At 38.8% G+C, this 17,094-nt stretch overlaps 1 protein-coding gene across 2 annotated transcripts; it reads left to right on the top strand.

Moving 5' to 3' along the window:
• The first annotated feature begins 11,434 nt into the window (after positions 1–11,434).
• LOC148025911 (receptor-like cytoplasmic kinase 176) lies at positions 11,435–16,504 on the top strand. 2 transcript variants are annotated; one of them, XM_087693167.1, is made up of 4 exons: positions 11,439–12,730; positions 13,217–13,474; positions 13,584–13,718; positions 13,877–16,504. In XM_087693167.1, exons 1-4 carry the CDS (start codon positions 11,960–11,962, stop codon positions 14,507–14,509), a joined length of 1,797 nt encoding a protein of 598 aa, XP_087549293.1. In that variant the 5' UTR covers positions 11,439–11,959; the 3' UTR covers positions 14,510–16,504. The 2 variants fall into 2 exon arrangements, with proteins under 2 accessions (XP_087549294.1, XP_087549293.1); XM_087693168.1 differs by lacking the exon at positions 13,584–13,718 and having other exon boundaries at positions 11,435–12,730.
• The last annotated feature ends 590 nt before the right edge of the window (positions 16,505–17,094 follow it).

Genomic DNA, 17,094 nt, shown 5'->3' with positions numbered 1-17,094 from the left:
GTCAACATAGTCAAAAGGAGCAAGAAATCAAGATTTTTTCAAATGGCAGTGTCATCAAGCTAATTTCTAAGAATGCTAAAATGCTTCCATGTAAATATTGGAGACAAATCGATTTGCAAACTCTCTCTTATAAAATTATCTAAGGCTTTGCCATTGCGTATTAAATATATTTGGGGGAAATTGTTCATCATAACATATAGTCTGGATTTGTGCATGGATGTTAAATTTGCAAGGCGATCCGTGACTTGGTTATCTTTGTCGAATAGGCTATGCAATAGGATTAATAATTCATTTTGATTAACATGGATTTGGTTAAAGCATATGAGGAAGTCCACTAGGACTTCACAATAATTAAAATAGCTAGAGTGGGGTATGTACCCATTTTTGCAATATGGTCAATGCATTGTTTTTTATATAACGCAGTACTAAGTATATTAAATTAAGCAAAATTGGAGCATATACAAAGTGCCACTAAGTGGACATTTCAAAGGGGTAGGGATCCCTCATGCTCCTTTTAAGGCTTTGAGAAAGACCTTGAAAACCCTATCTTTAGTTGCAAAGGCTTTACAAAACACAAGGATATCACTCCTAATTAATGGCCATTCACCTAGAAGAGGGGCTAATTTTGGGCATTTGTCAATGGCCCTTTCATTCCTAAATTGCCAAATAGCACTAATTACCACAATTCTTGATATATTTCATAATTTCATAGAGTCCTAATTATTTTCACCCTTATCTCTAAAGAGAGTAGTCTTGCAATGCAACCTATCATCAAAGCCCATTGGGCCAATCTACTCCTTAAGCTTCCTCCATAACTTGTGCACCTCAATGCATTTCCAAAACAAGCGCCAGGTTAACTTTGGTTCTTGTTTACAAAATAGGCATAGGGGGCAAGTTCCACAAACCTTGTCTAGCCTCTCTTTAGTGGAGAATTTGTTCATAATAGGTACATAACTAGTTTCCTAAGCTAAAAGTTTAGCTTTCTAGAGGGGATTGACCTCCAAACTCTTTTAACCCTTTTCTCCCAAGTTTTAGTCTTTGATCTTGGATGCCATCTCCTCTAGTAATTCAACGACTCCCATAAAATAAACCTTAGACCTGTGTCTAGTGTCTATAGGCTTCCTATACTTCCATAGGATCTTCCCACTAGGTGCTTTCAAAAACTTAGTAGGATTGGCAATGCATATAATTTTCAAGGTAGGACAAGAAGGCTTGACTTTGCTCCTAATTCTTTGCATAAACTCAACTTTCCCCTCATTCACATGTCTTTCCACCTCAAGTCTCCTTTAACCACCATGTTCCTAGTTAGGCCTAACTATCTCCAACTGTACACCATATTGGGGAACATGGGAATTTCCCATAAGTTTGGGACACGTGGTCAAATCTTTGGATTTGTCATAACTTGAACATTATAAATCCAAACCGAGCACTCTATAGCTCAATAGAGAACCTCTTTACCTTGAAGGGCTCTGAGCATACTCCATTTACTTGGACAACTACAAAGGCATTAGAGAAGAGTGATCAAATCATGCCCACAAATGCTTGGCCAAAACCCATCACTGATAGAAGCCTCAGTATGAAATCCTAGCTTACTCAATTGTAAGCTTTCTCAAAATCCATGTTAATTAACAAGAAATCTGTTTGGCAAGACAAAGCATAGTCAAGTAATAAGATAAGGTTAAGTATGGCATCATTAATCTTCCTACCATGGATGAAACCATATTGTTGGGATGAATGAGCTCCCCAAATAGGAATTTGATCCTAAGGGCTATGAATTTAAGCCATTATTTTATAAGAAACATTAAGCATAGTAAGCGGCCTCCAAGCATTAAGCTTGGCTCTATCCACTGATTTGGGGATGAGCTTGATTAGCCTAGTGTTAATCCCCTTTGGGGAATAGCCATCCTTGCACACTTGATTGAGAAACCTAACTAGATCCTCTGCACAAACATCCCACAGTACTTGATAAACCTCTATCAGGATACCATCAATCCTACACCTCTTCATCTTATTTACAACAAAATCCAGTTCCTCCTTGGAGAATGGCCTTACTAGTGACAATGCTTCCTCCACCTTAACCAGTCCCTGGCTTGCTTCCAAGAAAGAGGAGAGTTTAGAATTGTAACTTGTTGTGGTATGAGGAGCCATGCTAACTATTGCAACTACATGCTTTGTTAGAACTTTAGCCATTGTCTCTTGGTCCTCGTGAATCCTTCCCTCCCTATCCTCAATCATGGAAATGGTTTCTCTTGCCTTTTTCACTTGCAGAGATCTAAAGAAGAAGGTGCTTGGAGCACAACCCATGAGATACCAAAACCCTTTCAATTGAACCTTTATAACTTCATTTTTATGCTTTTGCAAGTCCTAAAGGAACAACTCCACTCATTTGAGAAACTAATCGTGATAGACATCAAAAGGATTAGAATTAAGAGCATGCATAATATACTTCCTAAAGCATTGGCTAGATGAAAGCATATCTCTCCTAACCATAGATTGCTCCTTTCCATACTTATTAGCTTCTTTCATGATAGTCTCAATGATGTTGTAGTAGTTGGTGATCCCGGCTTACTAACAACCTTCCAATTCTTTCTCAACTCTTGACAGCAGCTTTCATTTTTAGGAAAGATGTGTTAAATCAGAATAGGTGGGGCTTGAATCATTATTAGGTCTGCCAAAAATACCGATCTTATAGAGAACTAGGAGGTGATATGAGATAGCAACACTAGTCAACACCCTAGATTTTACATTAGGGGTGATGCACCATACACCCTTGTACTTCACATAGATTCTATCCAATTTGGAAACCATGCAGGTACCTCCTATATGTCAATTATGCTAGGCATATAGGGGCTTCTCACAACCTTCCAAATTCACTACCATGTTGACCATGTCATGGACAACCTCTAGCTCATGCTAGTTTTCCCTTTCTTGCAAGATCATGGATCCTTCCATGTGCAAGTGGTCGTCATCTAGAAGGGCCATGTTCCAAACCCCTAAAAGGATGGTGCTAAAATCATGAGGCCATGCAACCATCTCCTTATCAATGAGAGAGCTAAGAGGTGAGAGAAGGAAGAGCACAAGAGAGAGAAAAGAGGAGAAATAATAAGTGATGAGGAGAAAGAAAGACTAGAAAGATAGGAAAGAAGAGAAAGAAGCCATGGAAGCTATGAACAAGGAGGTGAGATGAGAGACATTAATTGTATTATTGCCAAAAGATATGAAAATTTACATCTCACACCATTTATACCTATGTTAATGTGACTAGGTATTATTAACATTCTCTCACTAAATCTGTCCCTTCCTAAAGGTTTTTGCCCACAAAAACAAACGTACAATGGCTGAGAAGGATGGATGAAATAGAGTACTACTTTGATTTCAACTATACAAAATATGGAAAATGAATGAAAAAGCTAAATATATTGACTAAAATAAAGACATTAAGGAAAGCTTAGCTATATGCATGATCCAAATGTCTTCAAAAAGAAATTGGAGCCTTTAGATCTTCAAGAAACAAGTTCAAGAATGAATAGATGGCTTGCTATAAGAATAGACCATGTTGAACAAAATTTGCCATAACTTCTTATAGAAGTATCCAAATCAAGTGTGCCACATGTTAAAATGTAGCTATTGAAGAGTACTTTGACCTATATAGTGGCATATTTCTAAAAATTAGATAGAATAAAGATTGTTCTAAAACAAATTGCTATCTGAACCTTGTCTACAGCACCATAAATGGCTCCACTATAGCTATGCCTCAACCACTAATGCATTTTGTAAGTAAATAGACTCATCTAATATAGTTTCTAGCATCCAAGGAGCTTCCTCAAGTGGCAAACCTCTCCATTTGATCAAATACTCAAGAATGAGAATGAAGCTTCTTCTCATGCTAACCTAATATAATCATTTGTCACAAGGGATGTATTGAATAAGATTTTCTTCATCTATAGAAGATAGCTCATCAACTGTATCCACATGAGTACTATAAAAGAGCTTGAGTTGGATGACATGAAACACATTATGATTATTAGTAGAAGAGGGTAATTCTAATCTATATGCCAAGTCTCTAATGCACTTCAAGATCCTATAGGGTCCATAAATCCTATGAACAAGTTTGTTACTAGATCCATCCTTTAGAGTAGAGTAATTTGGGCCTTCGTAAGATTCATCTTACACTAGTGAAGAAGGGTATCAATTCTTTCCAATTCTTCTTTCCCATGAGGGTTTATCTTCTCATCTCACTAAAAATGGCTGTGGGTAAAGGCACCTTGTAACCATATGTAGTCTCAAAGGGTAAAACTCCAATACTAGCATAAGTGGAATCATTATAATCAAACGCAACCAAATGTAACCAAGAATCCCATGCATACTACACATCATGATAGAAATGGCACAGGTAGGTCTCTAACCACTCATTTACACTTTCTACCTGGCCATCAGCTTGTGGATGATAGGTAGTAGAAGGAGCCAACTTAGTAACCATGGATCTGAATACTGTCTGCTCATGAACTTGGAATCTCTATCATCCACAATCACTTGCGATAATCCATGTAATCTAAATATCTACTCCATAAATTTATTAGCCACCTATGAAGAAATAAACTATGTCTTAGTAGGAATGAAATGGGTTGCCTTGATGAATCTATCCACAACTACATAGATACTATTACATCCCTTTTCAATAGTAGGTAGGCTAGTAGTAAAGTCCATGGTAATATGCATCCATTTGCCCTCAGGAATAGGTAATACTTGCAATAAATCACCTGGCTTATGGTTGTTGTCATTAAATAGTATGAAGAATAGCCAACATCTCTTAGTTATAGCTATTCATAGCCATCTCCTTATTTGTAAGCTTGCGACTCTCAAAAGCAATAACTCCATGCTCCTGTAGCAATACAACCCCTATGCCACGACCATTGGCATCACACTGTATGATAAAATCTATTGAGAAATCTAGGCATACTGAAATAAGAGCAAAAGTAAGGAGTTTTTTTTATAGGTTGAAGCTACTATCTATAAGCGCATCCTAAAAGAAGGCTTCCCTCTTCAACTTTTCAATCAAAGAAGCTACTACAGTTGCATAATGCTTATGAATCTATGAGATAAAATGACGATAAACCAAGAAATCAGCTAAGTGAAGTATTGGTGGTAGGTGTTGGCCAATCTCTAACACACTACACCTTCTTAGAATCAACTTGTATTCCTTTTTCACTAACAATATGGCCCAAGTAATCCACCGCAGAGTCTGCATAAAAGAATACTTCTTCTCCTTAGCAAAGAGCATATGTTGCCTTAGTACATCAAAAACCTTCCTCAAATGTGACAAATGATCCTGTAGTATCTTATTGTAAATCAATATGTCATCAAAGAAAGCCAGGACAACTGAAAGAGGAAAGGCTGTAAAATCTCTCTGGAAGGTTGTTGCTGGAGCATTAGTAAGCCCAAATGCACCAAGAAATGGTATAACCCATGATCAATCCGAAAGGCTATTTTAGCTTCATCATCTCTCACATATGGATCTGATGATATCCCAATCTTAAGTTAATTTTGGTAAAAAACTTAGTCCCCTTGAGCTCATCAAGAAAATCATCCACTTTGGGAATCATATACTTATTTTTAACTATGATCTTGTTTAGATCCATATAGTCAATCTACATTCTAAAGAATCCATCTTTCTTCTTCACTTAAAAAACTAAAGAAGCATATAATGAAGAACTAGGCTCAATGAACCCCATCTCTAGAAGCTCCTTGATTTTCTTGGCTACTTCTTCACGCTCACATTTAGACAATTGATAGGATGGGTTATTGATTAGCTTTGAATGTGGCTCCAAATCTATAGGGTGATCCATTGCTCTCTTAGGATGTAATGAAGTAGGCACTTCAAACAAATCCCTGTACTCCTTAAGTAGAGCTTTGAAAGCTGGATGCTCAACTAAATTCTTAGACTGATCTTCAACCTCTTTATTTAGGTGTAAAATAAAAATCTCAGAATGTCTCTTATACTCCTTGAGTTTCTTTGTGGTGATAAGTTGAAAATTAAATTTACTAGGGATTTCCTATAGATGGATAAACTACCCATCAATGGAAAATTCCATATACAATAGTGAGAGATCCATAGAAATCCTTTCTAAGGTCATCAGTCAATCACATCGGAGCTCAATATTTATGGGTCCCATCTCCAAAGTAATCATGTTTACCTTTGCTTCATAATTTTCAGCCAACTATAAGGAAACATATGGACATATTTGAGTGTTGATCTCTTCGTCACCATTTGCTACTTGAACTCTTATGGGATGTTGTAAATCTATGGAAAGACAACACAACCTATCCACAATTGACTTATTCACAAAACTATGCATACTAACACTATCTATCAAAATAAACACATCCTTCCCATGAATGGTACACTTCATATAAAGTGTATTAGAGCTCTTAGAACTTGTCTAAGCATCCATTGAGATGGAACAAATAGTACCATTATGTGTCTCATCATGGATCCCTCCTAGATCATAAAGAATACTACTACCAGTATCAAAAGGAAAAGTATCAATAGGATCATAAAACTGTTCTTGCCTAACTTCCTCCTCAACATTCTCATTTTCAGTGGGCAACCATAAATGCATTTGCCTCATCATTACCATCCTTTGAATCTTCAAAGACTAATATACTATGGACCTTGGATTTTGCATTCTTATACACAGACTTTGTTGCATGGTCGGCTGTATGCTTCTCACCACATTTGAAACACAATTGTTTTTTCTTCTTTTCTTTGTATAAGTCCATAGGAATAAACATTGAATTACCATTGATTGAAATATTTATGGACTTATTGTCTCCTTGTTTAAAATCCATTCTTACATATTTGCTATCCTAAAAATGATGGATAAGTTGGCACTCTAGAGTCCCCACTTGGTGCATGATTGCTACCATAAACATTGCCAACCTATCCCTAGTTTAAAACAATCCTTAGTTGTTCAAAAGTAGGCTAAAATGTAGATTCTCTTCCATATCATTTTACAAGCTCAATAGCTTTGAAAAGAGTGGTGGGGTTTTGTGCCATAACATCAGCTGATAATGAAGGTTTTAGAATATACATATACTTGTGGAGTTTAGCTTCATCACTTATACTCTCTACATACATAGTGAGGTTGAGAAATCGGTTTGTATAATCACGCATACTTAAGACTCTTTGCTCTACTTCATACTATCTTTGTGCCAATTTCTATTTTTCAAGAGGAGAAACAAAGACCTCGGCCACAAGTATCTTAAGTGCATCCCAATTCTCCACTAATATGTTCTCCTTCTTAATGTACCTCCACTAAGTATGTGTAAATCCTTCTAAATGTAATGAGGCAAAGTGGATATTCATATCATCAATTCTAGGGAATATATCAAAATAGGACTTTAACTTTGAAATTCATTCCTCTAGGTTGAATGGTAAAGATGACTGCCCATTGTACTTTACTAAAACTATTTTATCTTTCAACTCTCTCTCATGAAAAGGTTGTTGTCCCAAAATAGGCTGATTATGATTGGTAGGCACTAGACTTCTAAGTTGCGATGGTACTCTTCAATAAAGTAACTGAGAATTAGTTGGGAACCTTCTCAAGGGAACCTTCTTGATGGTAAAGAACCCCTAGAAACTTGAGAATTCAGCCCATAAGCTTGTGGAGTAGCACAATTTATGTTACCCAGATAATCATCATTCCTTTGTGGAAGTCTCTTCTACTTTATAATGACTATTTGGAATACCTCTTCGTCCAATAATACCTTGACTTTGAACTTTAAGATTGGGTGGCTGAAGTGGAACTGACGGGTCACAATTTGATTCCACTTTTTTTCCTAGCATCCTCGGTTTCCATTTGCATTGCATCCACTAAGAGAATTAAGCCATAATTTGCACATTATACTCTACCAATTTGTCAATTGAAGCCTTCATTTGGGTTGTGAAATCAACCAACTTTTCAATAGAAGACTTTGTTTTATGGTTGGACAAGACCATTTTCTCAATTCTTGATAGTAGCTATGCATACCTATAAGCATGTCTATTCTCATGTTCACACATGGTATGATTAAGAGTGCAAGTACTCCTTGAATCTAAGGCTCTTCAAGGCTCTCTTGAGGTGTGTTTTCCAACAAAGTATCTCTGATTTGTTGGGCATATTCATCCTGGGTCTTATTCTTCCCTTAATGACTTGCCATAATAGTGCAGTCTTGCAAGATCCCCTGTTAATAAATCGGCTATAACTTGATCTAGGAAACTCTGAATACAAAACTTTTGGTTCAAATTGAAGCTAACGATACCCTCTTTGATGTGAGCACTAACATCTTATAACAAATTTAAAACAAAATATTATGTAATTCAATCTTTGTGGCTGAATTGTTTAGTTTGGCACCTTGTCTTAACCTATAAGTGTCCTATTTCCACGTGTGGAACCAAAACGGTTGTACCTAAAGGTTACTAAACCTTTGTGGAGAGCTGGATAGGATCTATGAGTAACCAGTAGTACCTACACTTGTACCCCAATGATGAGGATGGTACCTATAATGACATGTTTATACCCTCTATAGTGTCCTATAATGGCTCTATTTTACCCTATTTCAATCTTTAAGAGACTTGGATCTTTGTGAGTACTTGAATATTCAATTCTCCACATGCGGTATCTATATGAGGGATACAACAACATGATAGGCTCCTTTCACAAGTTCTAAATCACCAAGAGGTAGGTAAGGTTCTCATTGGATCGGTTGGTTGCATCCCTTTAGGATCTTTAATATTGGGGTAGGGTCACCTCTCTATTGATCCACTATCTCCCCTGGCATCCACCTTTTTCCTTGATGGGAATCTCAACATGGTAGAGACATGCTACTCTTATCAATCAATTAGCGTGATATGCATAATTGAAAATATCCATTTAGCTAATTCCATTCAATGCAATAGAATTGGATTTGGCAAAATGAGTAGGGACATGATCTTACCATGCAATGAGTTATGAATCACTGCCAACTTACCCTTATAATAGATTTTAATATATTTTTATCATAAATCAATTAATAATCAACAAGACATTGGATTAGAGTGAACAATTCAACCAATCAGTTGGTTCTTCAACAAATAGTATTGAATGCAATGTTAAAAGACTAAGCAAAAGCTTTCACTGTTTGAATCAAGAGAGCATTGCAATCTATGAATGGGCTGATTTAACCAATGACATGTTGAAATTTGATGGTAACTTTTCAATTCTTAAATCTCTCAATCAAGTGGACAAAGCTCAACAAATGGATAGGTGAGAGTGACCAAGAATTGATAAGAAGTACCTTTTTGATAGTTTGATGAAGACTTGAATACTCCCAAATGCTTGAATAAGCCTTTGGTTGCTCAATGTTGAGGAGATGACCTTCAATCCTTGTTCCTTGAAATATTAAGGGCAAACTTGAAGCCTCAATAGCTTGAGATTGAAGCCTTGGACTTGTTTTCTCCAAATCTTGACTCCGTGGAAGCTCTTGAGGTTGAATCTTAACCAATCTTGATCAATCTTTGCAATCTTTTCAAGGAATCTTCACAAGGATGAATCACTGAAATGATGAAGAATCTTTAAGAAATTTGAGAGAAGTCAAAGCTTGGACTCAAACTTTCATAGTTGCCATGGCTAGGATTTTGGAGAAGTTAGAGATGAAGAGAATGATAATAATACAATTTGTTGAAGCTTTTACTTGCCAAAGACCAGTTGAAGCATCATAGCCTGGAGGATGAGCATTAGAAGCAAGAAGCAAATTAAAATTAGGCTGAAAAATGCAATGTATTTTTCGAGCATGTTTTGTGCACCATAACCGAGCTCTCTTGTCGCTTCTTGGTAATCATGATGAAGGATATGAAGTAGAGAAGCTCGATCAAGTATTGCTTTGTCAGGAATATCAAGGGTTTGAGAGATAAGAAGAGATCTTGGTTGCACACTCCGTGAAACCCGTAGGAAAGCTTGAAGAAAGGGAAAAAAGAACTCTCATTTTGAAAAGTAACCAAGACTTACTACTCCTCTAACCCTTGATAGCCATAATTCTCCAAAATGCTCTTCAAAATAGGCAAAAATTGGTCCACAACCTACTATTTTAGCCACGACTTGGCAAAATCTTTTCAAGCTCTTTTGTTGTCAGAGCCTCAAGATTAGTCTCCCCTCCAAGTAGAATGCCTGCAAGTATCTGCCATATAGCTCCTGTACTAGGTATCCAATATTTAATAATAAAAAAATAGAGAAACTATGTTTGAAAATAAGAAAATTAAATGAATCAAAAGCCTAAGCTTTGATACCACTTGTCAAGAAGAGAGCTAAGAGGTGAGAGAAAGAAGAGTAGAGGAGAGAGAAAAGAGGGGGAGAATAAGCTACAAGGAGATAGAAAGTCTAGAAAGATAGGAAAGAAGAGAAAGAAGCCATGGAAGCTGTGAATAAAGACGTGAGATGAGAGATAGTAATTATATTATTATCAAAAGATATAAAAAATTACACGTCTCACACCTTTTATACCAATATCAGTGTGACTAAGTATTATTAACAATCTCTCACTAGAATATATCTTCCCATCTATTTACACTCCTACCTTAGTTGTGCCATATCTACTAAAGAGTTTGGCTAGCATATGCATGTAGCTTGTTGTTTTTCTCTAAAATGGCTTAAGGAGATTGCTTATTTTGCAATCAAAACAAAACTCTTAAAAATGGTAAATAGAGAATGTCATCGTTATCCAATAAAATATATTAAATAAATGACCAATTAAATTATTTAAGAACGTGAGCATATTAAAAATGCCTTACAATTAAGGAAAAATTGGAATCTCGAAAAAATGAACATAATGGCAGAGGGTGAAAATTTCATATACATGAGATATTTTTCACTAGCACACAACTTTTTATGTGCACCCCTTTTCGGTTGATACTTGTGATATTTCAGAACTATGGAAAAATTGCTAGTAAGTGATTGTGACAACTCTGTGAACTTAGCATGTCTTCCAACTATTAGTATACTTGTCACTTGTGATTTAATGCATTGTTATTTATCAATGAGACATAATCATTGTTTGAAAAATTATTATTGAGAAATGCACAGAAATCCCATTGAACTCTTTTTAAATTGATAAATCAAGCAAGTTAAACATACATTTTGAGAAATGTACACTATTGTGAAAGTTAAAAAGGATATTGGGTTTAAGACTAATAAGAAATCTGCAAAGATAATCTGATTTGTGCAGAATTGAGATACCACTTCTCCATGGGAGTAATACATAAAGCACGGTTTGTCACATGTGCATGACGTCTATCGCTATTGTGTGAAATGAGTAAAAGGAAGCATCACCTTCCAAGGGTGACTTTTTCCTCATTCAGCCTTGTGCTTGTGCCAGGGAAAGGTTGCCCAATGCCCATCTCTCTCTCTCTCTCTCTCACACAACCACCGTCCCTTTTGAATAGGTCTCGATCGTATCCCCACACACCCAAGCTTTGACTCAAATCTGGCGCATGAAGACTCTCTCTCTCTCTCTCTCTCTCTCTCATATCATAGTGATCTACTGATCTCATTCGATCCACTGCAATCTCCAAATTCTTGCTCTTTCCAACACAATATAACTTAGCATGTGGTTGTTGCTGAATAGCTCTCCTGAGCTTGCGTTCCCTAGTTGGGCAGTTGTGTAGAACCCAGTTTCCTCATTTGGGATTGCAGGTTCCATCTGGGCTCTGTTCTTCTTTCCCCTTTCACGAATACCAGCGGCCGGTATTTTTCCCTCACTTGAGTGCTCGTTTGGGCGATCGCGTTGCTTGATTTCATCTGCTGGGTGATCGCAACATGAAGGTTTTGTAGTCGCTGAGGTGATGCTCGGCAGAGCTCTGTTAATCACACAGAGAGAGAGAGAGAGAGATCCTAAGTGCCCCATCCGAGAGAGAGAGAGATAGGGAGAGACAGAGAGAGAGAGAGAGATGGGGTGCTTCCTCGTCCAGAAATCAAAGAAAAGATCTGGCTCAGAGCAGCCACCTGCAAAGGCTGATCAGGCGGCGGCAGCAGCAGCAACAGGAATAGCATCGCTGGATGAATCGAATACGACATCGCCCCGGCCTGTCTTGTCCGCCCCGCCGAGCTTCAAGAGCAGGGTTCGGTCCATCCAGCACGCGCAGCGATTCATCAACAGCAACCCGAAACTCCGGTCATCTCACCCGAGCTACAGAAGCAGAGCGGGAGAGGGAGAGGAGCCAGGGCCTGCCTCCCCTGTCGTCCCCTTGGGCGGAAGAGCTCGCTCCGCCACCGAGCTCGGCACCTCCCTCTTCGACATTGCAGCAGCTTACAGCAACACTTCTCAGTCCAGCAGTAAGCCCATGCCATTGCCTTCTCCCCAGCTATCGCCTAAACGCAGCGGATATCCGCTTCCTCTTCCATACATGCATCAATGCGGTGCCAGTCCCTCCCCCAATCCTTACATCTTATCAGATATGGTGAATGCCAATCATGCTACAAAAGGGAAGGTCTTTCCATCTGATCTGAAGCCCCTGCCTCTCCCTAAAGAAGCCGTACTCTTAGGAGTACGTTGCTTCTCATACGAGGAGCTTGCCGCAGCATGCAATAACTTCTCTCCTGATTGCTGCATTGAAGAGGATGAAGGAAGCACCTTTTCTGGGAGTATCATGCCTCTCCATGGAAAAGGAGAGAGGAACCAGGATGTTGTGGTGATGAGGCTTTGGGAAAAGGGGCAGCAGGTATATCGCTTCCGAGCTTGCTCCTGTGTTTGTGCTGCGAGTTATGTATCCGGTGAATTGATTGTGATGACCTGAGTGGAATGGATAAGTGTCTCTGACTAAGGGAATCGATTGGGATGACTTAAGGGGAATGGATCAGTGTTTCTGACTCGCCAACAAGATTGGCTCTTGAATGTTTTTGGTTGAAATCACAAATATTATTTCGTTTGGGTCATTAGGATAAATGAAAGTGCTCAATCCAACCAACTTCTGCTTGACATCTCAATAGGAACAGGCTTCTTGCAATCAAATTGTCAATGGTCCTGTTGCGATTCTTGTTAGACCATAACGACTAATGCCAACTGAGATTGCTTGCCCTTAATGTCTGCTTCATGCGTTTGAAGCCCATACTTACTGATGCTTGGTTAAGTTGTTAATGTTTAAAAATCAAGTACTTGTGCCCAATAGTGACACTACTCCAGTTTTGTCTTGTCATTTGATACACAGAGCATCAAGGAATGGATTTCAGAAGTATCCCCTTTTGCACGACTTCAGAGTCCCAATCTTTGCAAGATTATTGGGTGCTATGCTGAGGAGGGAACCTCAGAACGCATGCTTGTATACGAGAAGCTAAAAAAGGGCAGCCTATACAACTTGCTGTTTGGAATATCAGATTCACCCCCATTGGATTGGATCGTTAGGATGAAAATTGCCCTCGGAGCAGCTCAAGGGCTAGCTAATCTGCACGAAAAGTTACCTGATCGAGTGAGTGAGGACCTGTGATTCTTTATACAAGTACACTCTATATAACTTGTACGAATGACGATTTCTGAGTGTGCCTTTCCTTTTTATTTTGCGAAATACTTCAATACAGGTTCTGTACAGGGATTTTAGAACCTCGTACGTACAAGTAGATTCAGATTACAGCTCCAAAATTTCAGGATATAGACTTTTCAATGCCGTGCACAGTTCACAGGTTGATTATTGCGGCAAAATCATCAATCCACGAGTATGTTTGCTATGTAGTCCTCCGTTATTGTTTGCTTTAAGCTCCTTTCATATGATCCCTAAGGTTCTCTTGCTTTTGAGGCTAATCAGATTGAATGGTCCTGTGTTCAAACTTAAGCTTTTGGTGATTTGACACAACAAAAAACAATATGGCTGCAGGTAAATGCTTATTGTGCACCAGAAACATTGAGCCGTGGTGAAGTTTCTTTAAAGAGTAATGTGTGGAGCTTTGGAGTTATGTTGCTAGAGCTCATGAGTGGCAGGCAGAACATGGATGAGAAAGCAATTAAGGAAGGGAAAAACAGCTTGGTGAAGTGGGCAAAGCCCTTGTTGATTGATGAGGCAAGACTATTCCTTATCATGGATCCAAAACTACAAGGTCGGTTCTCTTCCAAAGGATCTAAGATGATTGCAGATTTGGCTCTGCAGTGCTTAGAAAAAGACCCTACTAAGAGGCCTGATATGAGCAAAGCTTCAGAGACAGTGAAACTGGTTTATGAAATGCGATACGTGAGCAGGCGCCCATTGAAAGAACCTTCAAATAATGGTGCGAGCACAACATTGGTGGCACCCTCTTTTACCTCCTCGTCCATCAGGTCTAGCATTTTAGAGCGACAAGAAATACCCGTGTTTGACAGATCACCCACGAAATTTGATCTCATCGAGAGCCCTCCATTGAGGCCACTCATCATACCTCCGCGTTCACGTGCAACCAGTTGCAACATGGAGGAAGGAAGCCATCCACAAGATTATTACTGTTCTGCACCACTAGAGCATCTCAAAGGGTTTTGAGAGGTGCGACATGGGCTTACTATATGTGTAGACAGAGGGATGTTGCTATCTAGCTGCTTCAACTGTCATATAGCTCACATTTATACAGGTGGTGGTGGTAAGTTGCACTCAACAATAGAGGTGGTATAAAATGGGTGCTATAGAGCTTGCTAGATTTAAGCTATGAATCGCCCAATATTCTTACTCACAGCCCATCTCTGTGTAGTGTTGCGGTGTTGTAAATTTGTGCGCACACGCAGTTTGGGTATGGTATCACATTGTCAGCATGTGCTTGCGGTAATAACACGCTATCAAGAGATTGTTGGATGTAGATCATGTGGGTGGTACTACATCCAACGATTTTCAGCAGCGAGCCTATTGCAGCTGTCTATCTATCTCATCTCTGTGCATCAGATCTGCACAATTGGCGGGGCTGTGCATGTGTCTTCTAGCGATGATACTCAGCCCATGTTCGGTGTTTTCCCTAGTAATGAAACTACCCATGTTCCATGTTCCATGTCTCCCGTCATAGAACTGTTATAATTATGACAGAGCCATGGAAGAGAGAGCCAATTTAATAACATCATTCGGAGGGCCATGGTGGTTTTCCCCATGTTTTGGTTTTTCATCCACAAACTGCAGCTCTGCACAGATTACTTCTTGGAAGTATGTATACAGAAGGGCATGTGCTGTTTCAGGTGTGGATGTATCATGCATGTACATATACAACACAAAGCACATATGTACTTTATCTCTCTGGAAGTGGATAATCACATTTCTTTTAAAAAGCATCTATATTCTATGTAGCAGCCTTTCGGGAAGCTCGTTTGCATCTCTTAAATCTAGAAAGGAAATGTGAGACATTTTTCCTCCCCCACCCTTTTGTTTATTGTTAGCTCTTGAAACTTTCAAGACTGAATTGGGAATGATCAAAGTTTTATTGTTTTGTGTGTCTTGACATATAAATTATTCTTGAAGGTCTACCTTGAAGTTTGGGTTTGAGACTCTAGAAAGTAGTAAAAAACTGGTCATGAAAAGGCGGGCAGCCTCCTTTTTCAGAACAAAGTGCAAGTGCAGGCCCGCGAGTCACACCAGCAAAAAAAAACCAGAAAGGGTGTTTGTTTAGCGTTGTCAATGCAGGTGCAAGTGAAGCAAAATGGGCTTTTGCAGATGGGAAACAATGCCATGTTCACTGATAGAAAAACCCAAAGGTTTAGTGCGTCTTCTCCAACCATGTGTGGTTGATAGAACTCTCTTGTAGATCTGCGAAGCGTGAGCTCGGGTGATGCACGCACAGGAAAAAAGCTGAAGTGATGCTTGTCTTAGATCCATGGTTATGAAAAGGATCCATGGTTATGCAAAGCCGAGGTTAAACTTCTGTGCAAATGAGCAAAATTGGTTGACAACAGGTTTGTGCAGGCAAGCAAATGGGTATGAAGAAGAACAAGCGTCTTGAGTATGCAGAAATTGTCAATCATCAACCTCAGGGATTTACAAGGTTTTTTTCTACTTGGGTTTTACAGGTTACTTTAGTTATATTTTTACAGGTTTGTGTGTCATACTGCAAGCAAACTGATTCTGAGTACACACACACAGACAGACACACACAAGGTGTTTTCTGGCTCCAAGGATTGGCCCAACGGGAAAGTCTAAACCGTTGCTTTCATGGGTGAACAGGGATCACCCAATGATACTGATATTGGTTGAATTGCTCATCAGATTTATAGTATGTTAAGTCTATGGTTTGGGTGAGGTGGAGCCAGAGCCCAAATTTCAACAGAGGCCTCTGGATCTTCATGCCTATGCATCATGTGTGTGTTAACAAGCAAAAGCTTAGTAACGCTGGTAGCTGTCACAACAACAACATAGAAAAGAAAACATGTATAAACAAAGAGCTTTAGAAGGTTGGTTGGGGGCCAAGAATCTGTCATGGTCGCGGCCGATTTTGTAGACCGTTTCCAAAGAGAGACTTTGCGGTTTATTCATTTGACTAATAATAATAACGCGGATTTGGCCTCTGATTTATTTATTCCATTTTTTAAAAAAAAATCTTCCCAAAAAGGGAAAAGACGACCAAGGAAATGAAATCTTTGGTAATAAATAATAATAAAGCGGCCAAAGGGAGCTGGTGTGAAAGGGAGAGCGGGTTTTGACCGACGACCAAGAGAGAGAGAGAGAGATGCTCGCGTTTATTTTTAATTTGGAAACAACGTGTCACGTTTCGGGTGGCGGTTGCCACAAAATTTTCAACCCATGACATGATGGGTATTTAAGTAATCCAATCCATCCCATGCATGATGATTAGAGTAAAGGCGGGCCATCCATCCCATAAATGTTTATGACTTGTCCAACTCTATTCGCCATATGGGCTCACAACAAACAAAACACTTTGGCGCATTTTGATAGTTTCATTAAGCATATAGTTATACCTTAAGGGTTCACAAAACAGTGACAATCACGAGCCAATAGAGAATCATATAAGGATGCATTTTGTTTCAAGATTTCACACAATCCAAACTATAAATAAAGCCAACTTTACATGGCTCAATTGTCTCTTGCACTAAGCTCATATGTAATATGAAAAAATTGGTATCATAACTTTAAGT

Source organism: Lygodium microphyllum, chromosome 14 (genome assembly GCF_053477565.2).
Source record: "Lygodium microphyllum isolate KBCC chromosome 14, Lygodium_microphyllum_v1.1.10, whole genome shotgun sequence".
Lineage (NCBI taxonomy): Eukaryota > Viridiplantae > Streptophyta > Polypodiopsida > Schizaeales > Lygodiaceae > Lygodium > Lygodium microphyllum.
Note: the sequence above shows the minus strand (reverse complement) of the source record. Positions and strands in the feature narration are given on the sequence as shown.